Source organism: Gopherus evgoodei, chromosome 3, assembly GCF_007399415.2.
Source record: "Gopherus evgoodei ecotype Sinaloan lineage chromosome 3, rGopEvg1_v1.p, whole genome shotgun sequence".
NCBI classification, from domain to species: Eukaryota; Metazoa; Chordata; order Testudines; family Testudinidae; genus Gopherus; species Gopherus evgoodei.
The window spans coordinates 1,919,844-1,941,915 of NC_044324.1; the positions used below are offsets into that span (position 1 = coordinate 1,919,844).

General features: G+C 44.3%; 1 protein-coding gene across 2 annotated transcripts in view; it reads right to left on the reverse strand.

Moving 5' to 3' along the window:
* Nucleotides 1-497: 497 nt before the first annotated feature.
* The window catches only part of SP1 (Sp1 transcription factor), a 36,244-nt gene continuing 14,669 nt past the window's right edge, over nt 498-22,072 (reverse strand). Inside the window, exons 4-6 of one of the 2 annotated variants that reach the window (XM_030554464.1) lie at nt 11,052-11,217; nt 8,638-8,837; nt 498-7,548 (exon numbers count right to left, since the gene is read on the reverse strand). In XM_030554464.1, coding sequence (XP_030410324.1) covers nt 7,232-7,548; nt 8,638-8,837; nt 11,052-11,217 — 683 coding nt within the window. In that variant the 3' untranslated portion in view covers nt 498-7,231. The other variant, XM_030554465.1, reaches the window with a different exon arrangement.

The window sequence follows — 22,072 nt, forward strand, 5'->3', positions numbered from 1 at the left end:
GGTCAGGGACTGGAACTTCATGCTCAGGGTGATGCTAAACCTCTTGCCTGCCAGAAAACAGCAGTGGAAGAGGGGGATGGATCACTCAAAATTGTCCTGTTCTGTACTCACTCCCTGAAGCTCTGGTATGGGACACTATCAGAAGTTCGGATACAGGGCTAGATGGCCCACTGGCCTGACCCAGCATGGCTGTTCTTATGAACAATAAAGTTCAAGACAGATGGACACACGAGTCGGGTTTGTCTCTTCATCTGTGACGAAGATGGTCTCTGCCAGATCCCAGCATCCACAGTCTGATGAAGTCAATGGAAAGACAGCCTACCGCCATCCAGCGACGCTTGCTTTCTCATTTACTACAGTGCTATAGGAACAAAAATACATTTACAAACCGCAGCCACCAAGAAGCCAGGCAACAGGTGTTGGACAAAGGCGCTTGAGCTCAAGATGAATGCCAAAAGGCACTGAAATATTCTTTAAAGCACAAACTGCACCATGCCATCCGTAGACGCTTGTTTATTTACCTTAAAAAAAAAAAGTTGTAAATCGGTTTACAAAGGAGCCAAACTACATTTTAATCTAATCTTTGTACAAAAAAAAAAAAATAGCACTTTTAAAATGTGTTTCAGACATCATTACATCGGCAATTGGATTAAAAAAAAGCACAGACATTATTACAGGATAAAACAGTCTTTACACAGCGAGAGAATTATTGCCAGTGTTATAAGTTGCGAAGCGTGTGCTCTCAGCACCCAAAAAGGTGAATCGAATCGAGGCGCCTGTTTGGAATGATGGGTGAGGCGGTCGGAGAAGGGACCAGGGAGCTACAGGAAGTGCTGGTGAAATGGTTTCACTAACCCTCAGGGGGGTATTGACGCAAGTTAACTCACAAAAGCAACAGGCATTGGCCTAAACTAGCCTCGCCCCATGCACACAACCCCACTGTAATGCATAGAATAGTGGACACACGTTATTTCCCCAGCAGGCGGGGTGGGGGAAGTGAATTGCTAATCAAGTTTAAGGAAAAAACAGGGCTGGGTAGATTAAAGCTGGAAGAGACCATTTTGAGCCATCATGGGGTAAAAAAATAATTGGTAAAAACAGCCCAGTGCAATCCTGCCTGCAAATGGTTTGGCCACTTGGAACCCCTGTATAGAAAGGCACAGTTAATTCCACAGGGAACTGCAGATCTAAAATGTATACAGGCGCTCCCAGCGCACCTGAGCCTGACACAGCAGCAGCCAGTCATGTGCTTGGGTGAACAGTGCAATTCATTTAATGGAAGCAACAGACATGCCGACGTCAATGGGAGCTTTGCCTCGGTTGTAAATGAGGTCAAGATTTCCCCCACTGAGTCTGCAACATCAGCCCTCTGCATTGCTGCCCAAACAACCATGAAACAACCCAAACTTACCACCATAGGATACAAAGCCCAGTATGGCACATGGAACTTGGCAACTTTGGGCAGCTGTGCGCCAGCTACCAGACCCTCGACAGCAGATAGGTGAACAGGGCAAGCCGAATTAGCAGAGGAGGGTGATGGATATTAACGAGCGACTCTAACGAGAACAGAGAGGCTAATGCATGCCAAAGCGAGCGGAGCAATGGTAGTGAGGCTCCTGTGTGAGCTGTGGCTGGTCAGCAGTGATGGAGAAATCTAATTTCTAAGCCCACGGGTGAAATTTTCTTTTGCAAATGGAGAGTATCTTCAGATCCCCAGGAGCTGCAGCAGCCCACGAGTACATTCTCCCTCTGCCACCTCTTCTTCCCACTGCCCCGAAGAGCTGGACTTATCTAAGATATAAAGTCTCAGATCCACAAAGGTATTTAGGGTTCTATGGTATTTCTAGGTATTTACAGAAATCAATGAAAGTTAGGTGCCAAAAACCTTTGTGGATCTGGGCCAGAGAAGCTATGGGGTTGTACCGAGGTTCTCAGATACTTTACATTCTTTGTATTTGCTGGTCCATCGTGTATGTTAACAGGACCAGGGTGGGGTGGGGACATTGGGAATTAGCCTTTAGCAAACATCTCTCCTCCAGTTTGCCTGGATTTGGGCAAGAACTGCGTTGCTCTTGCAGCTAGGACCAGCCACTTCACATAGGTTCAAGGTACGGTCCATACCCACATTCTTCTGCTTGTTTTCCATCTCTAATCGATAAACAGTTGCCCTGATGCCTATGCTGGTGCTGCTGCTGCTCTTGAATTTGACACGCGGTATAGCCATGTCTATATTACAGCTGCAACGCTGCGCCTGTGCCGAAGCGTCCATACTTCCTACATAGACAGAAAAACTCCTTCTGTCAATGGAGCTAATTCGCCTCTCAGAGGCGGTAGCTAGGTCAACAGAAGATCCCATTGACCTTTCCCCATCTACACTGGGAGTTAGGATGACCTATCTACAGCACTCAGGGCCCACCATATTTGAAAGCCCTGAGCGATGTCACTAGGTGTAATGGGTCTGATTTTTAAGTGCAGACCATGCCTAAATCGCTGAGGAGTGGAGACACATGCAGGGCGATATGTTTCCACAGGAAACTACAGATTAATTCTGGTTCCCTAATGGGGGGGGGTGGGGGCAGAAAGCACCATTCCTCTGTGGTGAACTCTCCGTTGCTGGGACCTGTTCAATGCTGTCACAATGACACCAGTAGAAACCTCAGTCCAAAGAATATTCCTCAAAGACAGCGCTTAGAAACAAGACAATACCATCCAGGCTGACCACCACTTTCCCTTCTACTTAGGTTACACAGCCCCACAAGGACAAGGAGATTACCATTAGGGATCCTTTCAAACCTCTCTCAGGTTACACTAGGCTTAAGTGACCATCCTGGATTAGTGGAGAGCTATGTGGACGGAAGATGAAAGTACATTATGTTCTCAACGGAGACAAGGGCTCCCCGCAGCACTCTGCTGCATTTGACATACTGGGTAACTACTTGACAATGTAGTCACCGAGTGATGTAACGGGCTTAGTTTCTAGAACTTCTCTAAATCTACTTTGGACATCAGTCCATTAAAGAATGCAAGTGACAAGGAGGAATTGGCAATGTTCTCAGGTAGCTGTTCTAGCAACCAAATAGCCCAACGAGGCAGAGTTACTGAAACGTGCTTTTCTTCAACACTGCTTTCTACTAACCATCCGCAGCTTCCAGTATTCACAAGATGTGGAAGATATTGACATTTGACACAACTGGAATTCATAGTGCTTCACAGATTGTTACAAAAATACAAATGTTTAAAGTTTCCTATATAAAAATATACAAATCCAAAAATAGAGATAGAGAGATGAAAGAAATCAGCCTGAGGAATTTACAGTGATAGCTAAGATTCCTCCCTCCCTGTACTTATTTTTTTAAAAAGGTAAAAATGTGTTAACACTTCACAGTTTGGCAGGACTTTGCCTCCTGCCAGCATGCACCAATTCCTGCTTCGAAGACAAGGAAGCCTTTTGCAGGTGCAAAGGAGAGGTACTGCTGTTTGAAACTGACAAGGCATGCCGACGCTCCGACAACACAGACACAGAGTCTGGTGAGGAAAGGTCACCAACCAGTCCTGAACTGGTAAAGGTACAAAACTCTCACATCCCGCTGTGGAAGAAATCTCTCTCCAAACCCAAGTGAGCAAGCCACACCCAGAATGAAGACAAGGGAGCTGGCTGACAGACAGACCTTGCCAAAAATTTAACTCAGATCTGAAAAAAAGAAGCTGTAATATCTCACAGCTGCAGGGAATTTGCATATACAGAGTTAAAAGAAACAACAGGATTTTAAAGCAAACAAGACAATTGTGGATTGGTGCTGAGGTTTGCATTACACGAAAAAAAGTTACTTCTGAGTGATTGGCTCTTCAGAGCCCAGCTACCTTGGCAACCATGGTCAGCCTGTGTGTCTTAATGGCAGCTTGATTACAAATACCCGCTCCTGGTGTTCTGGGTTGCATCACATCCCATGAAGAGGGGAAAGATGGAAGAGAAAAGGGAATTCACAGAGAAGTTGCCCATCTGTGGGATTGTAAACTAGCAGCATAGAAGCCCCTGGTTATTTTAGACTGATCTTTTATGGCTATCCCTATGATACTAGTCTGACTAACACATCTGTTTCCCCACCTAGGCCAGAATTCCATTCTCTAGGACTCAACTGGTTTGACACAGGACAGATGCTTAGATCCCAGAACTGCAATGTCTGAGCAATAATCTTCCGAGAGGCACACAGTTAAGCTTCTTTTGATTGGAACACCGTGGTCTCATTTGCTACTCCTGACCCAGAAGCCTTGATGCATCATCTCCCTCACTTTCCAAGCAACACTGGAATAGAGAAGAAACCTGCTGTATTAGACTCAGCAAAAACCACCTCTCAGCGTTGGTGCCACTGAATGGCTCTCTTATCAAAACTGGCTCTGTGTTCTCAGCAACTGGTCTAGGAGAGGTTTTGAAATAATTAACGATAGAGGTTCTTCCTGAACGTTCCTATAAGGCCCCGAAGCACACAGCAATTGCCTCATTTCAAGTGTATTCTCCTTAGGCAGAACAGGTTAAAAGAAGTGTTTATATGCAAGGTGTTAATAAAATATACAGCAGAATCACACTTGGGTTTTAGTTAGAGAGAAAGTAAGCACCATTTACAGGTGTGATTCGGTTCATATAAAGTTTTATTTCACTCCAACATTGTTTGGGGTTTCTCCCTACCAAACAGGTTGTCTCCCTGCAATTCTATGCACATGCATAAAAAAACTCCCTAGAAGCCTCCCAGCAAAAAGCATGAAATGGGAATTGAAAAGAGTCCAACACGCCCGGGTGTATTGAAAATTAGCAAGAACCATGGGACCAAAATGTGGAGAGAGACACTGACTCCGCTGTAATATCTGCCCTCCCACCAGCTACTTACCTCTTTCCTTCCTCTTTTTGAGAGGAACAATTAACACTGGCCTAACACTATCCTCTGCACACAACACCAGATTTTTGTTTTAAATGCTTTGGAAGGCATTATATACAGTTACGTAATCAACAGCAACCCATATGAAGGGGTTTTAATTTTTAACTTCCAAAGCTGCTGCATTTTCCAACAGAGTTCCAAATATAAACACCTTTCCACACATTAGACACAGACCTTTCCCTCCCACTCTTCCAGACAAGGACTCTGTTGCAGCTTAGCCTTGATTCTGGTTAATGCAAACCCCACTGTTTCTACCTTCCCTAGCAAAGGGATTCAACAGAAGATCCACCTCACAAATTAAAACCACCACCACCTGCCTGCCCGAATAAGTTATCGAACACCAGGGTGTTGCAGTATATGGCAGTTTCCTGCATTTATTTTTCTATGAAAACACACCAGAACACTGCTTATTGTCATAATTAAATAAAATTCACCCTATTACTAGAGGATTCTTCAAGCCCTTGTCTTTCTATCAGGTGTCTCTGAACCAAAGATTTACTAAAGAAATGCGCGAGTGCATGAATAACATGCAGCTTCATTATCAAGGATGATTTGTGGGCCGAGGAAGGGTGGGTGACACACATGAAGGTGACTGAATTCTCAACTGGAGGGATTCTAAATCCTGAAGCCCCCCTACAGTCTACAGTGCACAATGTCCTCTTCCTGCAATTTTATGCTGTTGTAAGACAGCTCACTCCGTTTCAACTGGCTTCACAGAAGGACTAGGCGAAATGGAGAGGACATCAGGAACACCCACTTTGTTGTGCCTGCAGCAGGAAGAGAAGGGTGGGGGATGAAGAGTGAATTGGACAGAGGAGTCTAGCAGGGTTCAGTACTACCAGCCCACCATGGGCTTGAAAAAGAAAGAGGAAAAGATGGCCAGGAAATTCCTTTGTTTCCAATTACTGGTTTGGAAATCTCTGAAAGAACAGGGATGCCTTGGAGCCAGAAAAGCGATGTAGTGTTGGAAGAAAAAAAATCCTGCAAGATGATGTGATGATTTAATCTGAATAAGAGACACGCCTCCCATTAACAAACAGCCCCAGCACAGGGCCATGTGACACATTCACGAAGCACCCTAGGCCTGAAGTCCACATCTGGCAGACAAACGCCCTGCCACTTACAAATGTGCCAGCAGCCTGCCAGTCTGACCAACAGTCAATTTCAACTCACCCTCTGCATTAGCATCAGCTGCTCTGCAGGAACCCTCAGATTAGGGATGCCAAAAGGCATCCCCTCACCCTACATTTTAACCAGACTAGGCACATTACTCTGGATAGACACAGTGTTATCGATGGTCTCTTCTCCACTGCATTTTCAGCGAGTTCCTTATTTTTTGCCACTCAACACTCAAGGTGCCTTCATCTCACCAGCCCTGGTAGCACCGACGTTGACATTTTGTTTTTAAGACCGACTGCAGAAAAATAAATTTGCCCAAGACTCCCCTTCCCTCCCCTCCCTCCCCCCACAAAAATCTCAGAACGCATTATGGGGTCCCGGACCCTCTTCTGGTAAATAGCTCGAGTGAACCCGCACAAAAACCTTTACAATCAATTTGACATGTACACTTATGCTCAGAATGAAAGAGCAAGGTTAAAATACTTTGGACAGGAGAATCTCTGCAGCAAATACAATTTAAAATAAAGCAATGAAGGGGTGACAGGAAGGAAGAGGGTGACTGTTTTATATGAAGAAAACCTCACCCAAATAATTAAAAAAATTAAGGAAAAAAAGAAACCTAAAAGCAGAGAATACAAAAGGCTAATTTTTTTTTTAAGGTTACTATGTAAAATGTAATATAGCATCTGAACAACAGCTCGGGTATTGTCTTATTAACTACCCACAGGGTCATCTGTTCAAAGATAAGGCATCCAAAATAGACCAAAACCACTTTGGTCGCAGCAATTTTTTTCCTTGCTCAAATGAACACATTTTATATTTTTATATATATAATAATATAGAATCTTTTTTTTTTTTTGCACTAAAAAGTATTTCAATGATCATATACATTTACCAAGGCATGTTGGCATCAGGGGTTGCTACTGAGGGAAAGGGAGAAGTTATGAGGGAGGAGGGAAAGTCGAGTCAAAAAAAAAAAAAAAAAAAAAGGCTCTGGCATCCCCATGTAGTCACTGGGCCTCAGAGGTCTGAGTCAATCGCCGGGCCTTGTTTTCAGGTAGCATTCCTGGCAGAGAGGAACTGGGCTCTCGTGCTAGAAGGTGTAACTGACTCTACCCTCTCAGCACACTACCTTGAACCCCAGATTTGTACATCGTCCATGTCTTGTGGTTCTCACAGTCTCAAAATCCATTGCCACTGATGTTGATGGACTGAAGATCTGCCACCTGCATGACGTTGATGCCGCTGCTGGCAAGGCGTGCGATGCCCTCGGGACAAATGGCTTCCATGGCCACCATGTTGGTTGCGATGAGGGCCGATGGGGTTGGCCCACTGTTTCCCTCCGAAGTCCCGGTGTCCATGGAGACCGCAGACACGTTCATGGCCACATTGTTGGCTGTGCCTCCCTTCTTGTTTTGGTGGGTCTTGATGTGCTTGGACAGGTGGTCACTTCTCATGAAGCGTTTTGGGCACTCTGGACAGGCAAATTTCTTCTCACCTGTGAAGAACAATGGGAGAGGAGAACCGCTCAGCCATTTCAACAACGCGCTTGCTTTACGTCCTTATGGGAAGCCAAACCTTTCCACCACATTGTAACAAACAAACAAACATACAAAACTCTGAAGAAGCAGCAATTTTCAGCTATTGCCTAGATGAAGCTCACAGAGCAACCTTGACAGGTATTGAGAGAGAGGGAGCGGTGCAGCACTTTTCAACTGCCCTTCAGTGAGAGATAGCAGGGCGCTGCCCCTTAGAAATAACTCTCACAAGACTTGTAGTCAGTGCCTTTTGCCATGCTAACATCCAAAGATCTTCATACTCTCCTCTCACCGGCTTTCTCTTTCACTTTATACAACTTCTGACCAAAGCAGATTTACTGGTGATGAAAACATACTAGGGGTCAAAATCCATATTTAGTTACTGCACTGGAACCAAAGTCTCAGAACTATGTGGGAGGTAGGGAGGAAGAATTCATCCACCCACTTGCCAAACTGAATCTATTATGTGGAGTAAAATACACCCTCTCCCCCAAAATGTTGTGGGCCCTAACTCTGAGCTGTGACTCATGCACTCACACAGAGTCCCCCGGATTCAACAGGGCTCTGCTCAGTGTGGACACTCTCAAGAGTGAGATCAGGCTCCGACGTGTTATTTCTTTGGCTCTGTCTCCATGATGGCCTCTCAGACCCTCTCACATTGATTTCCCCCGACTCTGAATGTTACTTCCCCTTGTGGGTGGCTTTCTGAGAAGTTCTAGGTGCTCCTAAGGCGAGGAAAACATCTCAGCTGAAAGTACGGCAGATGATTCGCTGGATGCAGCTGCCAACGAACAGAAGAGTCATGGTTTTGTACAGCTGGTGACAAAATCTGTAAATATACTTGTACTGCAGAAACCCAAGCAATAGATGATGAACACTGGGCGAACACCAGGCCCATAGTGGAGAGTGCTGGCAATCACAAGGATCTTGGTAACCCTTGCAGCATACCTACAAGGCTGGAGAAAGAGTGGAAGCTCCCCCACGCCCCTGCTCTAAGTGCACCTGGCAGGTGCTCCCTTTGCAGAGCCAGGGCAGGTTCCCGGGCTTACCTGTGTGTGTACGCTTGTGCCTCTGCAGCTCATCACTACGCGTGAAGCGCTTCCCACAGAACATCCAGCTGCAGACGAAAGGTCTCTCCCCGGTATGCCACCGCAGGTGAGCCCGCAGGTGGGACGTCTTGCCATACACCTTCCCGCAGCCCGGGATGTGGCAGATGTGCTGCTTCTTCTTACCGGGATCCCCAGAACCCCTTGAAGAATCCAAAGAAATCAAGGCGTTAACATACAGAGCCTCTCCACTCTCACTAACAGGGAGGTGAAACATCAGCTTCCTAAACGTGGCACCCGGCGTGGCTGCTGAGCTTGCACAATGGAAAGCCCAGGTTACCAGCTGCTGATCAGAGCACTGACTAGACCTGCCTACTTACTGCTCTGATGTTGGGCTGACATCAGAAACACAGAAGGGTGGGCAGGACCGTCTCCTGGCTAGAGGAATCAGGGCTCTCTAGTCTTGGCTCTGCTCAATGACCAAAAGCAAGTCGGCTCCCACTCAACCCTTCAGTCTAACCCTCTGTCAAACGAAGATGACGCTGTGTCCTTGGGGACTGGTGACTACAAGGTACTGCAGAGATAAAAGGTGCTGCGCACTATCAGGTTGGTAACTGTAGCCACACCTCTGGATGACAGGTTCTCATCAAGAGTGAAGTGTTCTTGGGAGAGTCAAACCTGTACCACATGTGCACGAAAACACTCCCCCATTAAAGTCAGACTGGGAACTGTTATGAGCAGGTAAATCACTAGTTTTAAGAAGTCGAAGTCAGAGGAAAGGGGGGGGAAGGGAGGGGGTGTGAGGGCTTCAGAGGGGTCACAGAGGAGTCACTTAAGTCCTCAGTGAAAAAACAGAAGAGGTTGCAACCAGGAGCCTCTTCAGGAATAGTCAGAAGAAATGGCCCAACAGGTGGCTCCTCAGCAAATCTGTCCCTAATTTCACTGTGTGCGGAAGAAACCTTTTTGTTCCATGGGGTCTCTCCTCACAGCCCATTCCCTTTTTCGGTACGTTTTTAACTAAAAATTCTCCAACGTAACGAAGAGAGGGAGAGTGCGTGGGACAGGCCCAGCAATGGGGCATGTGGGACAGGCCCTGGAATGACCAATATGGGGTATGAGATGAAGAGTAAGTCAACGGAAAAAGGAAGGAGAGGGAACCAATGACTGAAGTGGGAAGAGGTGGTGGGAGGGAGGGGACAGAGGGAATGAGAATGGCTGCGTTCACAGGTTTTAAATGGGAGCTCAAGCAGCGGTTCATTCTGAGTGACCCTGCTGGCCTGTCACATAGCTGATGACTGAAATTCTGTCCTTAATGTATACCAATGGCCCTGTCACTATTTGGAGATACTCCCTAAAGCCCTAGCCATGATGAGGTGCCAAAAGGGAGGGAAATTACAGCCTCTGATTAACATTTCTGGCCTTGTGGAGTTTACGCTGACTCCTTCATGCTGCACAGTGCAGTGTGTTTAGTTATCGTCTTGCGATAGCACCTTCCGCAATACAGCTCTTGAAGCTTTAACAAAGGCCAAGGTCTCATCACCAGCGAGGCCGGGAGCTAGCTGCATTTCTCCAATGCAGGAACCGAAGCACAGAGTAGATACTAGGAGCCTAGACTCCACTCTCCCCCTTTTCAAACAAATCCTGACACTCTGGAGCACTGTTCTCTGGCAGGAGAACCCAGGCCACGGGAACAGACAGGGCTCAGCCGTCAGCTTCTCACAACAGGAGCGTGCTCATGTTAGCCATAAGGTTTAGCCCTTTTTCTGCACCCGATAATACTTTAGCAATGGGAAGAGGAAGCCACTGAAGCAACCAGTTTATAACCTAATGCCCATAAACGCAGAGCATGTTCAATGCAGACAGTAAAAATCTTTCAGTTACTCAGGGCAAAGTTTTAAGGGGGAAACCAAAACAAAAGACTCCCGACAGCTTTTATGGGTAAGTTCAGTTTCAGGAGGACCCAGGGACTATAACACTAACTGTAACCAAAACAGTACGTTGGTGGATTTAGTGCAAGTTTCCCTCCTCCTCTCATGCAACTGAACTGATGCCCACCCATTCTGCCATCATCAGCCCCTCGCTCTGCTATTCCCGTCCGACACGAACGGGGACTGGACAGACTAAGCTTGCTCAGTTCTGACAACGGCAGTTTGAAATGAGGCATCCAGCATGTGCCCCAAAGTTGCTGTGACCCACCCTTCACCAGCCCCGGCCTAGGGCTCCTGGGAGAGAGGACTACTGCAATCATCTGACCTGTCAACCTATTTTATTAACAGTGCACCTGGATTGACTTTAGTTCTTGAAGCCCAAGGCTGCTAAGTGACCTTCAGCCTCCATCTCTCCGGATTTCTGAAACGTCCTGACATCATAGTGATGATTCCGACTACAGTTTGAGGTACCCAGTTAGCAAATCCTACCTTCCTTCACTGTCTTTGCAGTATGGGCAGGTGCAGGCTTCCCGCCGCATCCTTCGGCCTTGTGGCTGTGGGTCGGGACTAGTCTCCCCTTCTTCCACAGTAGCGTTTTCGTCTCCCATTCCGTCACCCCCTCCACCATGCAGGCCCAGCTGAGCACCATGATCACCTAAAAGGAAATCTCTACATTACTTTTGGATCAGCATCTTAACCAGCAAACCCTAAGCAACGAGGAAATTAAAAAGAAGGAAAAACAACTACACATTGCTAGGCATTTTATACAAGTGATGGAGGGTCACGCTGCACATCTAAAGGAGCACCTTGGAAGGGGGCGTCACAGATGAAGAATGGAGGTCCACAGCGATCTCTGTAAAGCAGCTCCACCCTGCCAAGGCACTTTAAATACAAGTAAATGGAGCAAAGAGCATCAATGCTCTGCTAAGTGTAGATGTAAAAATCCTGACCAAATACTCTATAATTACCTCGGGATGGGGTTCTTGATGGCATCAGTTGGATTCTAATATGGACTAATCTTGGCAAATTCTCCCGCCGTATTTTCTAGACAGCCGTGGAGCCAGGAATCAGCTGCCCCTCTACAGATCCTTTTGCAGTCTCAATTTAGATTTGGGAAGTAATTAATTTTGGGGCCCCTACTCCGTTTCCTGTACAAAGCTTCCTTACGCAAACCATTGTCAGGGTCAAAAAGAAACAACCTGGTCCAATCCTCCCCCACCCCCCTCAGGGAACACTGAACAAGTTACTTTTTGCCTTTATCCTCCCCCAGAGAATCACTGGCATCCTTATCAAAAATGGACCCAGGAGTGGAGATCAAAACAAAACTTGCTTTCTTTACTCCACAGATTTGCCGGAGTTATCGAGGTTTAAGCAGTTGTAGAGCATGTGTCTTTTTCAGGAAGATAGAATCAAGTAAGTCAATATTGTTATCTGCCAACTATTTAAACCATTTCAGTTAACCCACTCTGGAAAACAGAGACAAAACAAGCGTGCAAAACTCCTCCACTGAAGTCAGTAGCAAAACTGCAATTGACTCCACTGGGGCCAGGATTTCATTTCCAAAGAATGAGAGTCTCTTCTCTTACTTGTTTGTAAGGTTGAGACTTTATTACCTGGCCTGCATAATGATAACCATGAAAATATGTACTTGGATAAAATGCACTCTGGATTACTGAGTATGACTTTACTCTTCTCTCACCCCCAACTTCCAGAGAGTGTCTACGATTTTAAAGCTAAACTTGAGACTACACACAAGAGTCTGCAGCCAAGTTATATTACGCAGCATTTCCCTAGGCCAAGCACGTATCACTTCCGGCAATAACTGTGAGCATAAAGTCCAACCAGAACTTTAGTGTTCTAAACGCACAGACCCCAGAGACAATCTACACCATTCTCACGCTATGCAGACTTCAAGGCAACAAAACAGACCTTGGATTAATGGAAAGCTCAGCCTCAGAAGATCTGACAAGTTCTGCTTACAACAGAAGTGCTTGCAGTACGTTTGCGAATGTAAAAAGTTCAGACTATGTTAAATACATGCTACCAGAGCAGGCATCAGAATAAACTAAAGAACTCCTTTACTGTTACTGAATGGAAAATGCAGTTTTCTCTGGCACAGCTCTGAAATGGCCAGATTCCTGAGTAATACACAGGGTATAACAGCGAATACTTTTACAGCCAACATCCTAACATGCTGGTTACTTGTGTCTCATGGGCAGGAGAGACAGTTAGGGCCTAAGACAGCCTGTATTTTCATCAAGGTCACTCATACTTAGCTAACATTATTCCCAACTCAAGGCAACAGTTGGAGGTTGTGTGTTTGATGTGCTTACAGGCGAAGATGAAGCAGGAGCCTAAAAGCAGTTCTCACCTTGCCTAGACAAAAATGGAGCAGTCTTTCCATTGCAAGCTGGCATTTCTGAGCCCAGCGCTAGCCACACACCAAAAATGTCATTATTTCAGACACTGCCAGCAAGCAGAAAACAGTCAGTTTTCACTTGCAACACAAAGCCCAGATGTGTGCACATTTTAGAAGTTTTAATAACGTCTCATGGTTTATTCAAGGCAAAAAAAAGTCTCTCTCTTTGGTACTTTTAGACTGCAAGGCTGAACAGAACGAGGACCGTTTTCCTTTAAGTATCTGTTTAGTTTAAAATGATTAAAGCAACAATCCAGGAGCTAATCCACAAAACAGATGCAAAGCCTCCCAACAATAAAATAAGAAACAGCAATAAATAAAGCAGCCTGGGAGAGACTGTAGTTTTAGTAGCATCTATCACTGAAGATATTGTTGGAGCACGCTAGCTGGCTAATGACTGCGAGCACAGAAAGATGTATAAAGTTGAAAAATCATCTGGCGCGGTTCACGTGAGGCATTCTCCATCTCAAGGAGCGATACCTAATTACAAAAACCATGGGAACTAAAGCGTGTCACCGACAAGCTTCCAAATACAGACGAACATATGAAACATTTGTAAAGGGGGGGGGGTGAGAGAGGGATGGCAAGCGTTTAAGCCTATCAATTTTCATTTCCATTTTATTGCTCCACGCTTATGCTGTCATCTAATTGTTTCTTCAATAACCCTAGCTACACTTCTCAAGTGTTTATTTCCCTTCAAGCGCCACTGCGTGATTATTTTAATGCTGAAAAAAAACAGTAAGTGGTGCAAAAACAGCAGGCTGCGTAATCTGTTTTCAGCTGCAATTAACATATGCCAATAGGTCCAACAACAGATTTAGACTCATATGTTTTCATTGGACTGATGCATGAAGCGATTATGGCATTGTAATAGCTGTAGCATTGTTAAGGTTGCAATATAGTTGCTGTTTAAAGCCAAATCTTTGATCCTTTCCTAAAATCCATACTGTGATCAGCTTGAAATTTGGAATGTGGCTTCAGGATCCTGGGTGTTAGTTTGAGGTGTGTGTGTGTGAGTGTGAGAGAGAGAGAAAGTCATTTGCTTGATAAGATACAGGCCCTCCCCCAAAGAGTGACTCAACTTTAAAAACACAACCATCATCAGCCGCTGTTTGCACAGGTGCAGCTTACACTGCAGGAAACTGGAATAGGCCGAGTCTGTGCAAACTGTTTTATAGCTGCTTGGGGTTTGCACTGGTGCAGTACACCAACAGCTATCACAGATGGCTTGTATCAGAGCAAATAAATGAAGACAGTAAAGCTCCAGTTGGCTTGCAATTGGTGCCACTCCATTACAGTCTCTCTGTAGGCAAGTCTGAAGGAGATTAATGGGTTGCGAGTTTCCTTATCAGTTAGAGGCAGAAGGAAGCTTCTCGTGGCAATGTGAATTTGGACACTAAGGTATGGTTAGGAAGTGTCTCGTAATCTGGCATTCATTTTCCTGTTAGAGTTTTCATGGAGCAAAGAATTACACTTTTTTTTTTTTTTACAACCTTCCCATGCCAACGTTGGCGCACAGAGCAGAAACCCGTCTTGTCCACTCCTCTCTGCTATTTGCTCTGTAGTGTTGAGACTGACCCTTCTATTCTCCCTGCGAAGAGTTCTTCCGAAGGTTTCTCTTGGGCACCCTCACATCAGCTGGTTTCCAGCTGACAGCTTCAAGCTGGAGTCCATGTATTGGCATCCAGCGATACATGCCTCAACTATGTCAGCACTTTCTTCTGATGCTGGTGGAAACAAACTGCTAGTTGGTGATTTCTCAGCTCTCATACCTGGTGTTTAAGTCTTTTTAACCAATGCCCAGAATTTTATTTTCAAAGGTGTTTAGATTTCTGTCTAATGTTTTAGTAGATCGCTCCTTCAGCCATATGTCACACTTTCTCAACCCTAATCCCTTTTAAATAAAATTGTTATTCATGAAATTTTAATTTAAAAATAAGTTGTTCTAGACACAATGCACCACACTGGCAGCCCAAAGTTCCTCTCTAACAGACAACACAGGTGTTCAGCACCTCAAGAACTGGCCCTAAATCTGGAATTCAAATATCAATTTGATAAAGGCCCATCTGCACTTGAAAGTGGTTTCTGATTAAGGGAGGGGTGTGAATTTAAAGTGCAATAGCTATTCCTGAATAACTTCATGCGTGGACATTCTTATTCTGGAGTAAGAGTCCACAGATGGAAGCAATTTGGAAAAAGTGCCCACATGCAATTCATTAGCAACGGCTCCACACGTAGATGAGCCCCGGTAAGGTGCATCTGAATGAAGCAGACACTGCAAGACAGTGGGAAAAGCATCTTCAAGGAATTCAGTGGAGTTGCCACAGTCTGCATTGATTCAAATCTAAATGACCGTTAATGCCCATGTACAAAAGTGAATCGATCCTCCATAGTGCAGTGCTAATGAGCAAAATGAGAGACTAACCCTCTCATTAACAGCCATTTAAGCTACTACTCAGCTTGCTGATGAAGGATGGAATTATTTTAATGATCTGGAGAAGGGTTATGAAGAGAAGGACCTGAGGTACCACAATTATAGCGCTTTCTGATTAATACAGATTGTAACCGAGATGAATAATTTGTCTTTATTAGAGTCCTAAGAGATCATCTATAGCCCTGTAAATCAATAAACAATACCAAAAGGTTAAGGAACTGTGCATTAAAAACCATTCATTCATCGACAGACAGATCTACCAACTGGACACAGACAATTCACATAAATTAATTCTGCACAATACAGACCAGTCTAGAAAGCTTAGCAAATCCAAAGCTAGGCTCTCTCAGTTTAGCCAATGCAATTCAAGTATATCGACAACAGACCTGTACAGGGCTCACAAATAACCCTTCCAGTATGGACTATCTTAAACCCATTAGAGTATGTGGGACCATTTAAAATTCCTGATTTCAAGTCTTCTTCAAGACAGAGAAAACCAAGGAAGAGAGGTGCAGCACGGTCCAGTGGAGAACGTACTAGTCCAGGTCTCAGAAGACCAGAATTCTGTTCCCAGTTCTAGTACTCATCTGCTGTGTGACGTGGGGCAATTCCACCTCTTGATGCCTCTGTTTCCCCTCCCATCCTTTGCTGGACTCCTCCACTTAGACTGAAAGCTTTCTGGGCAGGGATCCTGTCACTTCCTGTTTGCGGCTCCCTCATGCTAAGGTGCTGTTTTAGCCAGAGCATCAAGGTACTAGTGTAATAAATAGGGGGGAGGGTGTTATGGAAAAAGGGATGTACTTTCAAAGGCTAGTGTTTGGAGAAACCTACCCGGAAGGGATAACAGCCCAGCTATCCTGGAATTCCTGATCCCCATTTTCAAAAGCTGCTTCAAAACCTTGCATGTGTCATTTAGACCCTTTGAAAATGCAATTCTTCCTCTGGGATTACGAGGGGATTACAGAGAGAAGCAGAGCTACAGATTACAAGCCTTCTGCAAAGGCAGCACCCACACAGATTCTTTGTTGAAGCGCTCTGCAGCCTCAACCCAGCTGGTATTTCCCATAACTCTATACATAATGACGAGAAGCTTCACTCTCCATAGTTAGAACATGCTTGTTAAAGAACACCACACACACAAAAGCAACAAGGAGTTTGGTGGCACCTTAAAGACTAACAGATTTATTTGGGCATAAGCTTTCGTGGGTAAAAAACCTCACTTCTTTAGATGCATGGAGTGAAAGTTGTTATATAATGCCTGCATCTGTAACTTTCCCTCCATGCATCTGAGGAAGTGAGGGGTTTTGGTTGTTTTTTTTTTTACCATGAAAGCTCATGCCCAAATAAATCTGTTAGTCTTTAAACCATCGGACTCCTTGTTGATTTTGTGGATACAAACTAACATGGCTACCCCCTGATACCACCCACCCACACACAGTGCAAAGACTTTAAAAGAAAGAATGAGACTGTTAGAGGGATTAGGTGTGAAGTGAAAAGGTCACATCTATCTTTGCAGAACAGAAAAGATTATTAGGTTTAAACCCAGACCACTGTGAAATTTTCACTCTAAGATACTTCAAACATGAAAACATCTCCATTAAGATACAAGATGTTACAGTCCCACAGAGTTTAAATACTGAGACTCTCCAGTCAGTGCGCAGCACTTATCGATCAGTATCATACTCTATTAAACCCAGGGTTGTGAGTTTACTCCTTGAGGGGGCCATTTAGGGATCTGTCTGGGGATTGGTCCTGCTTTGAGCAGGGGGTTGGACTAGATGACTTCCTGAGGTCCCTTCCAACCCTGATATTCTATTCTACTCTAGTCCTGCAGCTGAAGAACAGCATCAGGTTTTGAGTAATACTGATTGGGTAAAAAGTTAACAAAAAATTGCCTCACCAACTATTTGTAATTGATTAATAATTCTGCTTTCACCAGCAGGTGTCACTATAGCCCTGAACCTGTCAGAATGACATGTCAGGAGGCCCAATATACAGCTGTATGAATGAATGGCTAATTTCAGATGTTAGTGACCATCTAACATATTTTAAGGGCTACAGAGACCTGTGAAGGGCATGAAAAGCTACATATCTGACTGTGGGCAAGAGAACACATAATATTAGTATATATATACACTTTTAAACATGACAAGTTTTCTCTTCCTCCCCCACCTCCAAAATTAGGCCTTGTCCAAGCAAGGAATTTGCCCTGCTTACAGCCATGAGCATCAATACAACCCCTACTGTCTGCAGGCAAAGCCACTATTTGCACCAAGGCAGCTGACCACTGTTTGAAAGTAGGGAAAGTGCCACTAGTGCAACTGGTGGTTTTGCCTGCCGGCACTAAGTGCTTGCACTCATGGCTGTAATCAGAGTGAACCCCTCCAGATGAGGCCTTAGGCTATGAGAACCAGTATATGGCCAGGAGCACCAGTCAAAACAAACGGGAGGGGGTCGGGGGAAGAATCAGACTCTCTTGCCTGATTACCTTAGAGGGAAAAAAAGAGTTAATGGACACTGTTCTTTGGATGTGTGCACCTCAAAAGTGGGAACTTAAAAGAAGGGCAGCAGCTCAGCATGTCTGTCTGGAGTAAGATACAGAGGGGTGTATGAAGCAGGAAGGCAGGAGGCAGAAAGTGAATGCATGATGGGGCTGCCACTTTTAGGGGCCCAGGGGAAAACTATGGAGCCATCACAACCCCTCAGAAGGTTGGTCATCATCAGTGAATACTCTAAAAATACAGGTTAGAGGAGAGATTACAAGTTGCCCAGTCCCTGCCTGCTGGAATCAGCCCTTATGTCAGGGAATAAGCGAAAGCACAGAACAACAAGCTAGAAAGAACAGTGAAAGTCAAATCAACACTTCAGCCCAAATGTGGACATAAGGTACAACCCCATGCAGCTGTGTAAAGGTAATCGTGCTTTTACAAGTTGGGAAAGCGAATTAGCTTTCTGACGTCCCACTGCCACAAGAGGAAATCCAGATGGTCCACAAGTCATGAATCCATGCAAGACCCTCTGCCTTCTTCTGCCAATCACTTGCATTCAAGTTGCCCCTACCGCTTTTGTTAATAGTTACACACGTTAGCAGCAACTAACCCAACGCAATCTCAGTCCTAGAACAAGAATCCCTCATGGGAGCTCTCAGAAGCAACCATGCATTGCGCAACACTTCCCTCTGGTATTTTGATATTCATTATCTGATCTGGTTACTTGGTATCTGAACATACACAATTGAATCCAAGTTCAATGCTGCATACTTCCTTCTACGAACATACGTAAACAAACATGAGACAAACGCCATTGAGAAGGATGAAGGGAAAGGAAACGACAAACACTGCTTAGGCTGACTGACAAGGTTAGAATAAATTGAAAAAACTGGCAAATAAAATCTGTGTGACTAGCCCATTCACACAATTAAATTCAAGTTCTTAGGACAGTGCGGTCATCCTTTTCAGGCCATACTGGCATTGGCTTCTGTGGTTAAACACAATGTAACAATTTTTAGACACAAATGCAGTCTCTTGCCCCAGAAAACACTTGCTAGATTATTTAAAACAGCTACCGCCATGAACTGAGGTATGATTTTTTTAAGTGGCTAGTGATTCAGGACAGGTTTGCACTAGAAATTTTTTGCTGGTACAGTAATGTCACTTAGAGAGTGTCATTTTTAATGGTATTTCTATACTGGCAAAAGCTCTGTGCCATTATACCACGGTAAAAATGCTTTTGCTGCTACAGCTTGTTTCATTTGGGAACCAGGTATAAGACATATCAGCAAAAGCACATACGCTAGTTTGCCACTATAGGCAGCATAGCACTTTCTGTACCCCTTTAAAAAGGGCTGATGTCTCAAGATAAGCTCCACCTCCCCAAAAAAAGAGCCCCAAAGAAACAAAAAACCCCACACAAGCTTTCCAGTCATTTTTGAAAGTCTTGGCTTGGAGCTCCTGCACCGTGTCAGCGGCAGCATTCCAGGCTCCTGACAAAGTTTAGCAATTTTAGGACAGAACATTTTCATTGCTCAAGTTCTTGCAACATGTTTACACACTGACAACAGAGCGGAGGGAAACAAGGATTTTTTTTTTAACTTCATAAATTAACAACAGGCTGTACAGCACTGTGTATGCACTCTAGCGTTTACGGGCTGTCTTTGAGGAACTGCTGCTACATGAGTCAAAATGTGCACAAAAATCTATGTACAAACACAACAATGGGCCTGAAAAAAAACCCAACTTCCCGTCATTACTGGACTCCTAGCCTCATTCCAATCTTCAAACACGCAAAAAACTACATTCTACGCCATCTTATGTTGGCACTTCATAAATGGGGTGTGTGTCTGTGTGTTTGTTTTATTCCAGTAAGCAATTATATGATTCTAACCAAGGTATAAACAAATTCTTGCAAGAGGGGAAAAAAAGACCACTAAAAAAAAAAAAAGGAAGACACGCATTCTTCATTCTTCACATATCAGAATGTTCTGAAGTCACCAGAATACAGCAGTATTGTATGGAGAAGGAATAAAGCCAACAATATCCTTTTATTATCTTCATTAACACAGATCCTTTGTCAAATCATTCTGCCCAAAGCTATCATGGTTACTGTCCAGATCACAGACCATCCCCAGGTTACAGAAGCATTGAATGTATATCAGTGGTTCTCAACCCACAGTGGGATCAGCATACAGCTGCGGCCCATGTGACATCCTCAGGGTCATACAAGTAGTATATAGATTGTGGGAATGCGGCCTACATAATACAGAGAGCTGCATACGTGGCCTACAACGATAAATATGTTGAGAACTACTGAGGTATATTAATAACTATGCAAGTATATGTTTCAGTGCTCTGGGTTCCAAACAATAAGGATTATTTTTTTAGATAAGACTGATGAGAGAGTTTCCATGGATGTACAGCTCCAGCATCTTCAAAATGAAGCTGATCCAATTCTAATACAGTCCCTTTAATTTTGCAGCAGTTTCACCCCTGCTTTGGCCATATGTATCTGTTGCTCCTTCACCTGACATGGCAAAAGCCGGAGTGAAACAGAACTGCCAATCTTGGACATAATCCTGCTGTGTGGACACAGTTTGAACATGCTGAGCAGTCTTCCTCCCTTCTGCACAGACATACCTGCAGACAAGTCCACCCACAGTACACCCACCCCTTTCTGGTGCTGAAATACCAAGCAGGTGTCAGTACACCGACAGGCCTGGTCAAGCAGCAAAGAATCCTGTGGCACCTTATAGACTAACAGACGTTTTGGAGCATGAGCTTTCGTGGGTGAATACCCACTTCGTTGGATGCATGTAGTGGAAATTTCCAGGGGCAAGGCTACCCCTCTGATACTTGAGGCCTGGTCAAGAGACACTGGAGCACCTTAACTCAGGCATTGTAAACGTAAAACGGGAACCCCGGTGCTTAAAAATAAATGGTGAAGCGGTAGCAAAGCAGGCATTAAAGTGTAACCAAACATGCCACAGCATTGAGGTAAAGGTCTCACAATGTAGGTGGCCATTACTAATCCAACTGGATGAAGTACAAATGAAAGATACAAGCAAGGAAGGAGAGCGAGGATGACACAAAATGATCACAGTCAGGACGAAATAGACTGAAACTACATCCTGTAGGTAACAGTGTGTGAAGACGGACGTGGGGCCTACCATCGCCTTTGGAGTGCAGTTCACAATGCTCTAAGCATGATGCTAATTCTGCATCAGTCTCATGTTGAAGATGGAAGACCCAAAAACAAGAGCGTCTTGGCAGACAGTTTTACAGACAAAGTGGTTTCTTGTTTTTCCAGCCACTGGTCTGAGCAAAATGATAGGTTGGGATTTATTTATTTTTTAAATGTTCTAAAACTGGGTGAGGAATGCCCTCTGGATTCTAGACAGATATTTTAGATCCACCACTGTTGACCTTGAAAAAAAAAGCCCACAACATTCACCTTTATGTAGGATCCGAACACAATTGTGTCTTATGCAAACTCTGCAATGTTTGTGACAACAGTTAAACTCATCCTGGATAAAGAGGAAAGCAAAATAAATAAATAAATAATCACTAAATGAAAAAATTTTTAACTCTGAAATTTAAGGGATATTACAAAGAAACCAAAAAAGCCACAAGATTTTTTTTTAATTAAAGGGACACTGCCAAGTACAAAGAAAGCAAAGAGGGACTAATGTGACCCATCCAAATGCATCCAAAATATTTCTTATACATGCAATAGTTCTGTGTATGAAAGTTTATTTTTGGTCTGTGGCAGTTGGTAGCTTCAGAAAAAAAACATTAAAAGAAGCTTTCTAGCTCACAAACCCAATCATTCTCCCAAGACCCCATTCCTTCCCATCTTTCTGCAAATTTTATAGCCCAGAACGACAGCAAGATCCTACACTATCCAGTATTTGTAATTTCTCTAAAATATATTGCACTACAGATACCATAAAGGATCAAATAAAATTAAACTACACTAGCCACATAAAAAAGTACACTTTGCAATGCAGTACCCTTGATTTTTATCTTGTTTGCTTAACTTGCTAATTTGCAAAATTCATTAATCTGCAATCATAGTCATTTGTGTAAAGTGGTGAGGCTCTATGTTAATTCTTTTGAGTTATGGACAGCTGAGTGGGGAACACATGGTACTCCTTGGAAAAGA